The sequence below is a fragment of the Enhydra lutris genome, unplaced genomic scaffold, assembly GCF_002288905.1.
Source record: "Enhydra lutris kenyoni isolate GAN:26980312 unplaced genomic scaffold, ASM228890v2 scaffoldscaffold9, whole genome shotgun sequence".
Lineage (NCBI taxonomy): Eukaryota > Metazoa > Chordata > Mammalia > Carnivora > Mustelidae > Enhydra > Enhydra lutris.
Window position 1 is genome coordinate 7,158,325 of NW_019154093.1, and position 15,244 is coordinate 7,173,568.

Here is a 15,244-nt window from a genome sequence, read left to right on the forward strand (position 1 = left end):
CATCCACAATGCCTTTGCAATCTTCACTCTGGTTCACCAGAATACCCTGTTCTCTCTCTTGTCGCTGTTGGGCCATTTGCAGGTCTGTTCCCTCCACCAAGAATGCCCTCCCTCACCTCTCTGCTTTGGAACCTCCTATTTGGCTTTCAGGACTTAGCTCTGGTCCTGGTTCCTTTCAGAAGCCTCCCTGACTCCCAACAAGGTACTCAAGGGAGCTACCCTTCCTCTAGTCTCACAGTATACCCAGCCCTTACCATCTAGTCATGAAATGGTCTGTGTGCCTGTCTGTCCCTCCTACTAGACTTGAACTTCCTTGAGAGCAGGGACTATGTCTTGTATACACAGCAGCCGACACCATGCTAGATAAAAGTTTCTTGCACGGATAAATAAAAGTTGATCCTAAGTTCATACATATGGAACTGGCTGGCATGGAAACCCAACTTTCACGTCAAATACTATTTCTGAAGGAAAACATATTTTGAGTTAAAAATAAATGCCTACGACGTGCCAAGCACTGTGCTAGTTCCCTATATAAGCCAAGTGTAATGTTGGAAAAAATGACCCAACCTCTCCAAGTCTCTGTCTCTTCACTGCAAAATAATACCTGGGGCTGTGAGAATTAAGAACAATAATAGAGAATCTATCAATGTCTAATATAGTATGCATTCAAAAAAAAAAAAAGGTTTCTTCCTTTTCCTGTCTCAGTCCAGAACGGTTTAGATTCCCTCACAGTGTCTAGTATTGTAACTATTTAAGAAATGTTTCTTCCCCCTCTCTTACTCCGGCGCTGTTCAGATTATTTCTGGTCCCACATCACGAAACTTTCCCTCCATATTCAACAACTTATTTCCCTGCTTCTTTGCTAATGGAGCTATGCTGGTTCTGTTATACAATTCTTTTCACTTCACCTCCTGCTCTGGTCAAACAGACTTATCCATCCTACCCATATGCTCTATGCAGAGCTCACTCTGTCCCTTCCAAGAAGGTCCTTCCCTCCACTTCCAAAAAACCCACCCATTTAGTCAACAAAGACTCATAGGGTATAATTTAGAGACTAGATACCATGGATGACAGAGTACCTGCCAGCCAGAAGCTGTTATGGTTATGATGTAAGTAATTTCACTAATAATAGAAATAGGAGCCACTATTTGAGTGTTTCCTTATGCCATCTATTTCTATGACTTATTTCAACACATCTTCACTATAGCCCTGGGAACTGGATATCCTTTTTTTTTTTTCTCCTTAAAGAAGATGGCTCGGAGAGGTCATATAATAGCACACTCAAGGTTAAAGAGTAGCATAGTCCAGATTCAAACCTTGGTTTTGCTACAAAGACTTATTCGCTGATTATCATGCCATACTGCCTCAGTACAGAGGAGGGAACACCCAATTCTACCTACTATTCAGGATATGGTAATATTACCTAATATGGTAATATATGAACTCTGAACTCTGTCTTGAAGGACCATTCATCGTTCACTCATCCAATATAAATGCCTATAATTTGTCATCCACTGTGGAAGCACTGGTGATAGAGTAAGGAACAAGCCAGAAGATCCCTATTCAAAGTATAAATGGAAAGGCAGTGAACAAGTAATTACATCCACCTACTCTTTAAGCCTTCTTTTAACCACCTTTTGGAAGAAACCAATCCTTCCTCTAAAGTGTCAGAGCACTTTATTCTAAGTGTTTCCTTCAGCAAAGACTACTTTTCCCTTTCCCTCATATAATTTTTTCCCATCATCAGTGACACACACTCATTCTAGATGTCACTTTCCACCTTCTCTCTTGCATTACTGTTATTTGCATACTTATCTTCCCTACAAGAGTGTAAGTAACTTAAATGTACGATAAATTTTAGATTGCTCTTGGTGTGCCCTACAGAACCTTGCGTGTCGTGGATAGTTTAATATTTGTTAAATGAGCGGAGAAAGAAAAGAAATTCAGTTTGCAGACAATTTACTGAACCAAGTGTTTCTCTTAATGGTGAAAAAATGAATAATGCTGGGGTGCCTGTGTGGCTCAGTCAGTTAAATGTCTGCCTTCTGCTCAGGTCAAGATCCCATAGTCCTGGGAACGAGCCCCACATTGGGCTCCCCGCTCAACAGGAAGTCTGCTTCTCCCTCTCCTACTCTCCCTATTTGTAGTCCCTCTTTTGCTATGTGTGTGTGTCTCTCTCTGTCAAATAAATAAAAAAGATCTTGTAAAAAAATGAATAATGCTTTTTTGGATGTCATACCATAATACAACAGAGACGTACCTCTTTTGTATACTAACCTATCAACAGGCTTCCTTTTTTTTTTTTTTTTAAAGATTTTATTTATTTATGTGACAGAGAGAGAGCGAGAGCAGGAACACAAGCAGGTGGAGTGGGAGAGGGAGAAGCAGGCTTCCCACCAAGCAGGAAGCCCAATGTGAGGCTCGTTCCCAGGACTCTGGGATCTTGACCTGAGAGGAAGGCAGATGCTAAACAACTAAGCCACCCAGGCACCCCAACAGGCTTCCATTTTAAACAAGGTTGGGAACACTCTGATGCCTTGCCAAATTTATCCAAATAGATTTTTACCCATATCTGGTACATCTATAGAATACAATCACGTGTGGTTATGGGTTCCTCCTGTGTTCCCTATCCTCCATAGTAGCAAATAATAGAAAGTTGCCAAAATAAATTACTCTAGAGGCTCCCCCCATTTCAAAGGATTACCTCTGTTGGTCTCAGGTTCTTCAAGTATCACAAAGGAATCTTCATCAGCACCCAGTCGAGGTTTAATGGAAACATCTACCCCCAGTTGCTTAAGTCTATCCAGAGTGAACCTCCTCACTTTTTCAGGTGGCACAATTATTGATTTAGTTTGCTGCCCATGCTCCTCCACCTTCTCATCTGCCTCTCCTGTTTTCTTCAGGATTTCCTCTTCCACCAGAGCATGAGGTTCAGGTGCCACAAGCCCTCTGGCTTGACACTCCTCGTCCTCATTCCCGAGGAAGCTGGATTCCTGTCGTGCCACAGAGCTGTCCTCAGGTGAAGGTCTATTGTCACTCTGCTTCTGTTTCTCCTGAATTTCTTGCTCTTCACTTCCCATCAAATCCTTACTGCAAAACTCGTCTGATCCAGTAGTGATCGGGGGTTCCTTTGAAGCTGCAGAGAGGGCATGAATTTCCATTTCATATCCTACACCTGTTGTCTGCTCAGAATCTTTGCTATGGTGGTCATTACTCTTCTCACTTGTATTTGCAGTGTCTGTGGTTTCTTTGGGATGGCTTGACTGATACTTAGATGACCTAGAGAAGGGAAAATGAGCTGAAGTTGAAAATTATCCTATGTGGGAAACTCTCATAATACTATCAATTAACTTGGTTTTAGGAGTGAGTAATCTGAACTTTTTATACCGGATGTTTGTTATAAAACTGAATATTTACAAAAACTATAATCACAAGGAAAGAGAGTTCTTACTTCAGTAGTGCCATGGCATTTCCCTGGCAAGTGGGTCGGGGTTTACGTTTGAAGAAATCATGAATGGTTTTATTCTCAGGCATATGATATGGAAGATTAAGTGCAGACTCTATAAAATGGAACAAAACAAGCAAATACATATACTGTATATTTGGAATGTCACTTCATATTCAGTTAACTAAACAGTATAGCGAAAGTCATCACGAGAAACAGAAAACAATCTGGATTTAATAAAGGTGTGATCTAAGTACAAAAGAACTTCCTGAAGACCAGTGGCTTTTAAACCTAGTTGTGAAATCAAACTGATCCAGGAAATTGTTTGTTTTTAAATGTTTATTTATTTGACACAGAGAAAGAGGGAGAGAGCATGCACAAGCAGGGGGAGCAGCAGGCAGGGGAGAAGCAGGCTCCCCACTGAGCAGAGAGCCCAAAGTGGGGCTTGATCCCAGGACCCTGGAATCATGACCTGAGCCCACAGCAGACACTCAATGACTGAGCCACCCAGGCTCCCCTAAAAATAAAGTCTTAAAAATCTTGGGGGGCACCTGGGTGGCTCAGTGGGTTAAGCCCCTGCCTTCGGCTCAGGTCATGATCCCAGGGTCCTGGGATCGAGCCCCGCATCCAGCTCTCTGCTCAGTGGGGAGCCTGCTTCCTCCTCTTTCTCTGCCTGCCTCTCTGCTTACTTGTGATCTCTGTCAAATAAATAAATAAATCTTAAAAAAAAAAAAAAATCTTGGGCACTTGGGTGGCTCAGTTGGTTAAATGTCTACCTTTGGCTCAGGCTGTGATCTCAAGGTCCTGGATTGAGCCCCACATCAGGCTTCCTATCCAGGGGGGAGTCCGCTTCTCCCTCTGGCCCTCCCCCTAACTCATGCACGTGTGCACTCTCTCTCTCTCAAATACATAAGTAAAATCTTAAAAAAAAAAAATCCCTAACAGCCAAGTTGAACTTACAAAGAAATATTGTGATTTGCCTCAAAGTTACTGCACTGGTTTACATTACCTCGAATAAGGCGCTGAGTTTCACTATGCAGTTTTTTTAACGCTTCCTTACTTAATCTGGCTGCCTTTCTTTCCTTAGAGAAAACAAAAAGTGAGACTACATTAATGCTCTTATCCAGAAAGATATTCATGCTTCAAGAGTTTTCCCTCTCCAAGAAAAGCGGATGGAGAGAGAAAAGTAAGCAGTAAGTTCAGTACAATATAAACTCAAAATTGCTTATTTTGCCTATCACAGAATTAATTCAACACAATCCATATTTGTGTCCCTACTATATACAAAGCAGTATCTTGGGTACCAGGAAAATATGACAGACATGATAAAATATTTATCCCTCAGAAATTCACAATCTCCTGGGGAAAGAAATCAACATGACAATTATACAGAGCTCTATCTCACCTTCCTTATGGTGCCTTTTGACAACTCGGTTTCTTCTCCAAACGGATAGACTCCACTCTCCAAAGACAGTTCCTTTTTCTAAAAGAAAATATTACAAGTTGAAAAATATGGAGAAAAATTAAAATGAAGGGGCGCCTGCGTGGTTTAGTCGGTAAAGTGACCAACTCATGATTTCAGCTCGTCATGATCTCATGGGTCATGGGATCCAGCTCTACATGGCACTCTGCACTGAGCAGGTAGTCTGCTTGGGATTCTCTCTCTCTGCCCTCCCCCCAATACAGTTCGCTCTCTCTCACTCTCTCTCTCTAAAGGAAATAGATAAAACTTTAAAAAAAATTATTTGAAAAAATTAAACTAAAATAAGAGGATATTGGCTACTCAAAGGATTGGTTTTGTATCCCAACAACACATTATGCTACGTTAATAATGAGTCAATAATTATCAAATAAAAGTTTTAAACATACAGCATCCCTATAAAGCCTAGAAAAAAATTTACTGTCTTGAATGGAGGTTGGGCTGTTGTTTCTTACATTTTTTTATTATATCTTTCCCTAAGGAGGGACACTGACTCCCAGGGAGCTAAAGATAATCTTAGCAAGAACAACTGTGCTTCCAAACACTCAGGACAATAATATTTGACTGTTGCTTCTCTTTGATACCTTTCCAGAAACACTTGAGGTTCATTTCATAGAAGCCACAGGATTATAAAATTTATATCTCTACAATATAAAGTATCTCATTTTCCCCTTAACATTCTTATGAGGGGAGTCAAAATACTAGCTTCCTGGGGTGCCTGGGTGGCTCAATTGGTTATGCATCTGACTTTGGCTCAGGTCATGATCTCAGGGTCCTAGGATCAAGTCCCACATCAGGCTCTCTGTTCAGCAGAGAGCCTGCTTCTCCCACTACCCCTTCCTTGCTCATGCTCTCTCTCTCTCTCTCTCTCTCTCTCTCTCGGTCACTGTTTCTCTTTCTCTCTCAAATAAATAAATAAAATCTTAAGAAAAAAAAATACTAGCTTCCACACAAGTTAGCATGTCTATCACCTGTACTGTCTGATTCCAAAATTAACAGCCAAAAAACCTACATCAATTGCCACATGTTTTTCTTCAGTTAAAAAAAAAAAGTTCCGACAGTAAATCAGAAGATAAAGCAAAGGTTAGAAGCAGTGGGTTAGCTCTTCTGCAATCATCTTTTACTTGCCTTGTATTTTTTTACTTTGTTTTTCACAGCTGCCCTTATTGATTCTAACGACTCTTCGTCTTCCAATGCAGAGTCATTTTCCTCTTCTTCCTCCTCTAGCCCAGTTTCAAAAAGGTCTTTATCCACAAGAAGACAGCCACTGTCATTAAATGGCTCTTTCACATCATCTTCCTGGATGATACATAAAGAAAAAGCAAAATCCAATCACCCGAACTCCAATATTTCACAACATCATAAGGTAATTTGGATCAAGGCATAAAAAGCCCATATTCCATCACTAGACAAATATATGGCATTCTAGAACATTCTCTCTGGTTCCTACCCACAGTTTTCCTTTGAGGTTCATGCTGTGATTTTAGTGTCCTAAACTAACTTAGTAAACAGTATATATATTTTTTTGAAGAGTCAATTAAATACTTTTTAAGCAACTACTTTATAAAACTTGATGGTTTCTCTAGTTACCAAATAAGACTTGACTTATGGATGCCTAAAAAACTCTCCTCTGAAAGTTAATTTTCATCAGAACAGAGGCAGCAATTTAATCCATGTGCTCACAAAGAAAATCAGAAATCTATTTATTTGGAAGTGTCCATTTATCCAAAATGGAGAATGAGACCAACAAGTTTTAAATTACTTTTCTCATTACTCACAATGTAAAACAATCAACTTGAAGCTATATTCTGAGTGCAGAAACCTCAAGAACTGAAAGCAACTCTTTCTAAGATGTTAAATTCATCTGTCTTAGAAAGAACAAATGTATTTTTTTTTAAATATACCTCATTTTTTGTTTCCTTCTTTTTTAGCCGCCTGATTTTTTCCATCTTTTTTTCCTCTTTCTCAAGTCTTCTCCTTGATTTTACTTTTGCTTTTCCTTCAGTTCCTTCTTTATCATGTTTGAGTTTTTTGGAAATCTTTCTGTCAACTGGGGAGTCCACAGAGTTTTCAGATTGGAGACTCTGCTCTAAGCAAGGCATCACCCAGGTTTCAAGGTTTTCCTGATACAAAGACTCCTCGATGTCACTTTCAGCACTGTCTGCCAGAGTTTTGTAAACCCTTCTGACTTTTCCACTTTTTCCGGCATATAAATTCTCTTTATTTTCCTCCTCAACACTGTCATAGGGAGTTTTCTCTGGAGAGGCATTTGTGTTCTCTCTCTCAGAATCACTGTCTTGTAGCACCTTCCTGCTTTTCAATTTCTTACTCACGAATATCTCTTCATCTGAATCTGGAGGAAACACAATTTTTTTTTAGAGGTCTACTGTCATTTGGCCCGCCTCCTAGTCCCATCCTCTCAAAAACATCCAATTATCCATGTGCTATGCCACCTTGTGAAATTATGTAACTACCACTAAGAACTGACTGTAGCAAAGTAAATCTAAAAATAGGTTTTGAAAAACATTTTCCCTGGAAAAATGTCTCTTACTAAGAAAAATAATTATATATATTTACAAAGTGTAAAGTTGTTCTAATTCTTCTGGCAGGTGTTAAAAATCCTTTTATTAAAGGATGAATGCATTCAACAAGGCAATGTGGTAGCTTCTAAAAATTTTATACATTCAATAACATTACAGAAATGCTTAATGTCAAAAGGGTACAAGTACTACTATTTTGTTTTTATAATAAATAAGATAATAAGGTTAGGCATTAATAATTTAACAAACCAAAAGAATAATGAAATTAATCCAACCCACTTACAATCCAGGAGCCCACACTCTATTCCTAAAACAAAATCACTGTTACAAACCTCTGTCACTCGAGGGTACAATTGTTTCGCAGCTGCCTTGTCCACTGTCTAAAGGACTATTGGCTTCTTCCTGTGAAATGAGCTTTGAATCACTAATTTCTAGGTGAACCTAGAAAATGAGAACATACTTTGCATTAGCCAGTTGGGGACAAAAATCTCTAAGTACATAATGATACATAAATCATCACAGGATTGTAAGGCTGAAGTAAGGAAGGCACCAATACAATGGTTCAACGAAGGATGACATTAAGAATTACTGGACAAGGGGCACCTGGCTGGCTTGGTTCAGTGCAGCATGTAATTCTTTTTTATTTATTTATTTATTTATTTATTTATTTATTTATTTGACAGACAGAGATCACAAGTAGGCAGAGAGTCAGGCAGAGAGAGAGAGGAGGAAGCAGTCTCCCCGCTGAGCAGAGAGCCCGATGTGGGGCTCGATCCCAGGACCCTGGGATCATGACCTGAGCCGAAGGCAGAGGCTTTAACCCACTGAGCCACCCAGGCACCCCTGAGCATATAACTCTTGATCCCAGGTTGTGGGTTCAAGCCCCACGATGGGTGTAGAGATTACTTAAAAATAAAATCTTAAAAAAAAAAAAAAAATCACTGGACAAAAACTAAAAATTCATTGTTCACCTTTGAAGAATGCTATAGAACCAATGGTTTTATTTTGAGTAATGGTGCGTAAATAAAAAGAATCAAGCATTTACACATTTTCTGTCTGAACTGCTGCTCAGTGTATTCAAACGACATGTTAAATAACACCACAGAGATGCAATCCAGATATGAAAAACTCTATAGAAAAAAAAAAGAAAAAAAAGAAAAAACTATGTGCTTCCTTAACAGTAAACGGCAAGAAAAAAAGAGAAGGGAGAGGGACCTATATAGAGTCAAGATACATCCGGGCACGCGAGCGCGCGCGCGCACACACGCACACACACACACACACACACACACACACACACACACATCAACAATTGTAATATGCAGACTTTGGATCCTGATTCCAATAAACTGGAAGTATACATATGAGTCAATGAAATATGAACACTAGATATTTAGTATTAACAAACAATTCTAAATTTTTTAGGTGTGGTAATAATATTTGTGGTTATCTGTTTTGGAAAGCTCTTATCTTAGAGATGCATTATGAAATATTTGTAAATGAAATGACGTCTGGGATTTGCTTCCCAATTAAGACTATGTAGATTTCATATATTTCTGAATCAAAAACACCTTTGTCTTCACAGTAGGAGTTAGAGATTTTTTACAAATTAAGACTATGTAGATTTCATATATTTCTGATTCAAAAACACCTTTGTCTTCACAGTATGAGTTAGAGATTTTTTACAAATTAAGATGGGATTTGCTTCCAAATAATCCAGTGAGGAGGGAAAGTGGGTGGGACTATAAATGAAATAAGACTGACATGATTTGATAACTGTTGAAGTTAGATGATAGGTTCCTTATACCAGTCTTTCTATGTTTGTATATCTTTGAAATTTTCCAAATAAAACCATTTTAAAAGTCACAAGTAAGGGGCACCTGGATGGATCAGTGGGTTAAGCCTCTGCCTTCAGTTCAGGTCATGATCTCGGGGTCCTGGGATCGAGCCCCACATCAGGCTCTCTGCTCAACAGGGAGCCTGCTTCGCCCTCTTTCTCTGCCCACCTCTCTGCCTACTTGTGTTCTCTCTCTGTCAAATAAATAAATAAAATCTTAAAATAAAGAGAGAAAAAAAGAAATGTTTCAAAAAAGTCACAAGTAAAAAATATAAGTAGGACTGCTGTGTTGGGTGACTTGACCAGTTAGTGACCAGGCTGATCCTAGAGGACAGATCTCCTACATCCTTGGTGTTCTTAGGGCTCTGAATTGACATAATAGGAGGGTAAATATTAACATCTGTAAAGTAGTAGGGCATTACCCATCTTACTGGTTTCTCAAACAATTATTAAATTGATTTAAATGTTTGGTACAATTATTTAAATAATAACCAAAGGTAACGGGTACTGAGAAATCACTGAGGATCATCATGCATGTGCTGATGTTTCTCTCAACAATCCAAAGCAGTAAGATTTTTTGTGGATGCCGAAACTGAGTTTAGGTAACCATTTAACTCAGTACACGGTGTTGCTCTGAATCACTTTATTCTAGGCTATCTGTACCAGTACCAGCAACAGTCAGGGCCAGGAACAGGGTGAAGACAGAGTCAAGTCTCAAAAACCTCAGTAATCAAGATAGTATCTTAGTGCAGTATTTAAAAAAGACCAAATTGATAAACTATGGTTCATGAGGTCGGCCAACTACTTCTATAAATAAAGTTTTATTGGAAACAAGGCCAGGATTGGGGGAAGGTGAGGTGGAGTAGTGCGACTGCAGGGTTTTGCTTTATTTTTAAAAATACTGCATTAAAATACTATCTCAATTACTGAGTTTTGGGGAGCCCTCTGAAATTCTGCTCCCAAGGCTAGTGTCTTACCCTAGTCCCGCCCCAGGAAAGAACACGGGTCTGAAAACAGATGCTTCCATGCTCAATCCCGCCAGCGATCAACCAGCCACCAGCCGGGAAGCCCCGAGACTGCTGCTTCTCTCGGGGTCCCGTACGATGACCTCAAAGCCCCCTTGCAAACTCAATTCCGAGTTCCCAGAGACTCCAGTCGTCCACTTCCGGGGAATCCCGCCCCGCAACCCAGCGGCCCAGGACAGCCTCGGCCGGCTTCTGTTTGGGGGAGCTGAACAAGGAAGAGCCCCGGCGGCAGGAAACGCGCCAAAGGGGAGGCCGGACGGGCGGGGCCAGCTGAGGAACCGCTCCCGAAGGGGCCACAAGCGACGCCGCCGAGCGCACGGAGGGGCGGGAAGCCCAACGCAGGACTGGACAGCACGGTCTCTAGCCCACTGGGCTGCGGAGGTATCCCGCCAGGCCCGACAGCGCGCGGCGCCTCCACAGAGCACGCCGGGAGCTGTAGTCCTTCCAGCGTCCGCGACCCGCTCCGCCCCGCTCGACCCCTACCCGACACCGCTCCTCGGTGCCAGGCCTCTGGAGCCGCGGACGGAGGTCAGTGCAAGAACTCACCTCAGAAACTACTTCGCCGGTCATGACTCCGGCTTCCCCGGCGCTTTGCTGTAACGGAGCAGGTCTCCAGTTTCTTAGCCGGGGTGCCGCTGCTCCCGCCGTCTCCAGTCAGGCGACACTGTTCGAGCTTTCGCGCCCAGCCGGAGTGGAGGCCCCGCCCTAGCGATTCGCACCAATCCCGAGGAGCCTTTCTACATGAGGCCACGCCCTCCACACTGTCCTACCAATCACAAAGCGCCTTCGGCCAGTCCCGCCCGTATAATCTGGGTTGGGTTGGCGGGTCCGGGCTCCTCCAGTCAATTGAACCGAAAGGAGGTTGGGGGTATCGCGTCTGCGGGCGGAAGGGGCCCTCTGGCCTCGTAAGGCAGTACCAAGCGAATGGTGGCCTTTGACCTTTGGCCCTTGCCGCAGCGCCTTTTGAGGAGTAAGCCTTCCAAGCGGGAAGTGAACTGGGAGAAGATCCCAGGGCAACCGAAGGTACCTGTGGGGATTTTCTCCAAGACCTTCCTCCATCCCTAGAGCAGCAAGATCCTACCTGCTCCTTCTTGTACATTGCATTCACGCTACCAGACATCGACAAAGAAAAGTTTTGTGGGCTGCTCAGATACCAAAGAATATCCTTGGATAGACTTTACAATTTTATTTAAAGTTAATTTGAGGGCGCCTGGGTGGCTCAGTGGGTTAAGCATCTGCCCTGGCTCAGGTCATGATCCCAGGGTCCTCTGGAGCCCTGCATGGGGCTCCCTGCTTGGTGGGGAGTCCACGTCTCCCTCTTTCCCTCCCCCTTGCTTGTGTTCTCTCTCTTTCTCTCAAATAAATAAATCTTTAAAAAAATAAATAAATAAAGTTAACTTGAAGACGCGGAAAACACCTACCTATCCATTCCTAGACTCTTTAGGCAAAGCAAGAAAAAAGAATAAAAGTTCTGGAGTCAGACTAAGCCCAGACAATTCTAATCCCTTGTCATTATGCTGGTCACATCTTTTTCCCCCGAGGGTCCATTCTCTGTCATTCCTTATCCTGCTCTGTCCAGGCAAGGTTGACTTCTCCCCACTGTGTTACCCAAGCTCCCTTGATCTCAGGCTTCTGGTTGAGTCAAACTCATGGAAGATACTTTACAATGTTACTGTTAAGAAGGAGATCAGAGAGCACCAAGAAAGAAAGGCCACTGTAGTTACCATCCCTACTTCACTCTCATGATCCTATCCACTGGTAGGTAACCAGCTCATTCTAGTTTTCCCAGGACTTTCCCAGTTTTAGCACTGAAAATCTCACCTCCTGAGATTCTTATTCCCAGGGAAACCAGGATAGTTACTATATCCACTGGCCTCCTCTTCCAAGTTTCTAGCTTTAGCTGGGTTCAGATAAAAATTCTCTTTCCTTGTCTTTCTTTCTTTACCTCCTCACCACTTCTCAACCCACTTTTGCCCCCTCCCCCAGATCCCATTATCCACCCTCTTCTCTCCCATCCATATAGCCACATTTCTACCCACTTCACTATTTCTACTTGATGATTTCCAAATATACAGCTATAGTACTCCTCCTTCATATTTGGAGGGCCAACATTTATCAGGGGCTTACCCTGTGACAAAAACACTTGCAAGAATTTTGCAAACATCTTTTTTAGCCTTCAGAGTAAATTTGTAAGGTAAGTAATATATTATCTCTATTTTAACAGGAGACTAAACCTTTAAATTCTAGTAACTGGTGGAGCCAATATTCATACCCTGCTCAGTCTGACTCCAGAGCTCATACTCCTCAGAGAGACCTTTCCTGAGCCCCTTCTCCATTCTCCTTCCATCCCCTGTTCTATTTTCCCCAACAACACATCTGCTTGAAATTTTACTTTTATCTATTTGTATATTGCTGCTCCAAGAGGACAAGCACTTTGTTTCCTTTAACACCATATCCTCACTAACTAGTTCTACAACTTGAACAGCCATTAGAATGTCCTGAAGAGCTAGTAAAAAAAGTTGTTGAACCCCACTCCCAGAGTTTCTGAGACAGTATGTCTGATGTGAGCCCCAATAATTTTCTTTTTTTCTTTAAGATTTTTAAAATTTTATTTATTTAAGAGAGAGCAAGAGAGCACAGGGAGGGGGAAGGGGCAGAGGGAGAAGCAGGCTCCCCGCTGAGCAGGGAGGCCAAGACAGGGCTGGATCCCAGGATCCTGGAATCATGAATCCCAGGACCCCGGGATCATGACACGAGCCCAAGGCAGACACTTACCAGGCTAAGCCACCCAGGCACTCTGAGGCCCAAGGATTTTCATTTCCAACAAGTTCCCAGATGATGCTAATGCTGCTGGTATGGAGACCACGCTTTGAGAACCAAGGACTTAAAACATACCTGGCTCATGGTAGGGAAATCAATATTTGTTGAACTAATTCCATCACTTGAAACTATACTATTCATGAACTCCTTGGAAATGAATAAATGAGATAATACTCTTGATATTAGCATTTTCAGAAGTAATTATCATTTTCCTCTCTGAAGAACATCTATTTAGTCACCAGAAAAACAAAGAAAGAGAACTCTGATTTGGAAAATGAGCAGAATGGGTGAGTTAGGAAAGGGAAACCTTTTACTCTATACATTTACTTGTGCTAATCTAAAGCAAGTCTGTATTTGGAATTAGCAATCTATATTCTCAATCTTGGTGGTTGGCACCATAATCCATCACTCACCAATTTAGAAACCCTTGAGTCAACTGACTCCTTTCTGTCTCTTGACTCTCAAGGTTAATCATCCAACAAGCTCTGTTTAGGAAGTTGATGATGATGAGAAAAATCTCTGCAGCGTTCATTTTGCAGAGATTAGCCTGAACCTGTTCAGTAAAGGGCTTTGTAAACTTAGGTGAGTCATTTAGCTTCTCAGAGTCTTGTTTTCATTATTTATAAGTAGAAAACACTGGATCCAATCCAGTCAAATCAGATGGAGTCTCCAGTGGGTTTCATTGGCAGATCACCTGGACGTATGGTACTCTACAGGAAATATTTTCAGTACTGAGCACACCTAATCTGGTCATAGAAATTAGGAATTGTTTTTACTTCTAGGATCTATCTTTATGTCACACAAAATCAATATTAAAAAGGAATCCTTGGGGCGCCTGGCTGGCTCAGTGGGTTAAGCCGCTGCCTTCGGCTCAGGTCATAATCTCAGGGTCCTGGGATGGAGCCCCGCATCCGGCTCTCTGCTCAGCAGGGAGCCTGCTTCCTCCTCTCTCTCTCTCTGCCTGCTTGTGATCTCTCTCTGTCAAATAAATAAATAAAATCTTTAAAAAAAAAAAAAAAAGGAATCCTTAGGGCGCCTGAGTGGCTCAGTGGGTTAAAGCTTCTGCCTTCAGCTCAGGTCATGATCCCAGGGTCCTGGAATCAATCCCCACATCGGGCTCTCTGCTCCGCGGGTAACATGCTTCCTCCTCTCTCTGTCTGCCTCTCTGCCTACTTGTGATCTCTGCCTGTCAAATAAATAAATAAATAAATAAATAAATCTTAAAAAAAAATCATAAAAAAAAAATCTAATCCTTAGATTACATGTCTATGAAAAAATAAGCTGTAGGATTTAACATTGTCAGCCCATTCCAAAGTTATATTTACATTTGCTCACTGGAAGACAAAAGCAGATTCCAAAGGCTTATGGAAGTTTGGAGGGAGAAAGCTGGGATTAAATTCCATATTTTATTTCACCTTTTCTGCAAATTGAGGAAGCCTCCCATGTTTAAGTTTTAGCACTACTATTCTTCTGGTGGTGTGAGGAATGGCTTGCATTTCTCAAGTCCTCGGCCATTGAGTCTTTATCCCTGGAGAAGCACTGCCACCAAGTGGCAGACCTTGATCATATCATTCCATCTATTGCCTGTACCCACTCTATTCTTAAAAAAAAAAAAAAAAAAAAAAAAATTTTTTTTAAATAATTCAGAATTGTTTAAATTTTCCTTTGGTGCAGTGAAATAATTGCATCTCCCAAAATATGCTTTCAAAAATCATTTCAGGGGCGCCTGGGTGGCTCAGTGGGCTAAAGCCTCTGCCTTCTGCTCAGGTCATGTTCCCAGGGTCCTGGGATCAAGCCCCACATCAGGCTCTCTGCTCAGCAGGGAGCCTGCTTCCTCCTTTCTCTACCTGCCTCTCTGCCTACTTGGGATCTCTGTCTGTCAAATAGAATCTTTAAAAAAATCATTTCATGCGGTAATTCCATATAGTTTAAGCTTCTCCTGGCAAGTGCCCCACTGTAAGTCCAGGGCTATTTTTTCTGGCTTCACTTAAGTAACCCCTGACCTTTAAAAATGTCACAGGACCTGACACATAAGGAGTGCTTACTACATAATTGAATGAATGGTGAAAATACCATGGCCTAAAAAACAAAACCGAA

At 41.7% G+C, this 15,244-nt stretch overlaps 1 protein-coding gene across 2 annotated transcripts in view; it reads right to left on the reverse strand.

The window, feature by feature from the left end:
• Positions 1-10,997, reverse strand: part of LOC111143530 (claspin) — a 31,714-nt gene extending 20,717 nt beyond the window's left edge. For both annotated transcript variants that reach the window (XM_022497345.1, XM_022497344.1), the window contains exons 1-8: positions 10,874-10,997; positions 7,798-7,906; positions 6,830-7,278; positions 6,054-6,224; positions 4,851-4,928; positions 4,455-4,527; positions 3,452-3,560; positions 2,705-3,279 (exon numbers count right to left, since the gene is read on the reverse strand). In XM_022497345.1, the coding sequence (XP_022353053.1) occupies positions 2,705-3,279; positions 3,452-3,560; positions 4,455-4,527; positions 4,851-4,928; positions 6,054-6,224; positions 6,830-7,278; positions 7,798-7,906; positions 10,874-10,897 (1,588 nt within the window). In that variant the 5' untranslated portion in view covers positions 10,898-10,997. The remainder of the gene's footprint in view (positions 1-2,704; positions 3,280-3,451; positions 3,561-4,454; positions 4,528-4,850; positions 4,929-6,053; positions 6,225-6,829; positions 7,279-7,797; positions 7,907-10,873) is intronic.
• Between the last annotated feature and the right edge of the window lie 4,247 nt (positions 10,998-15,244).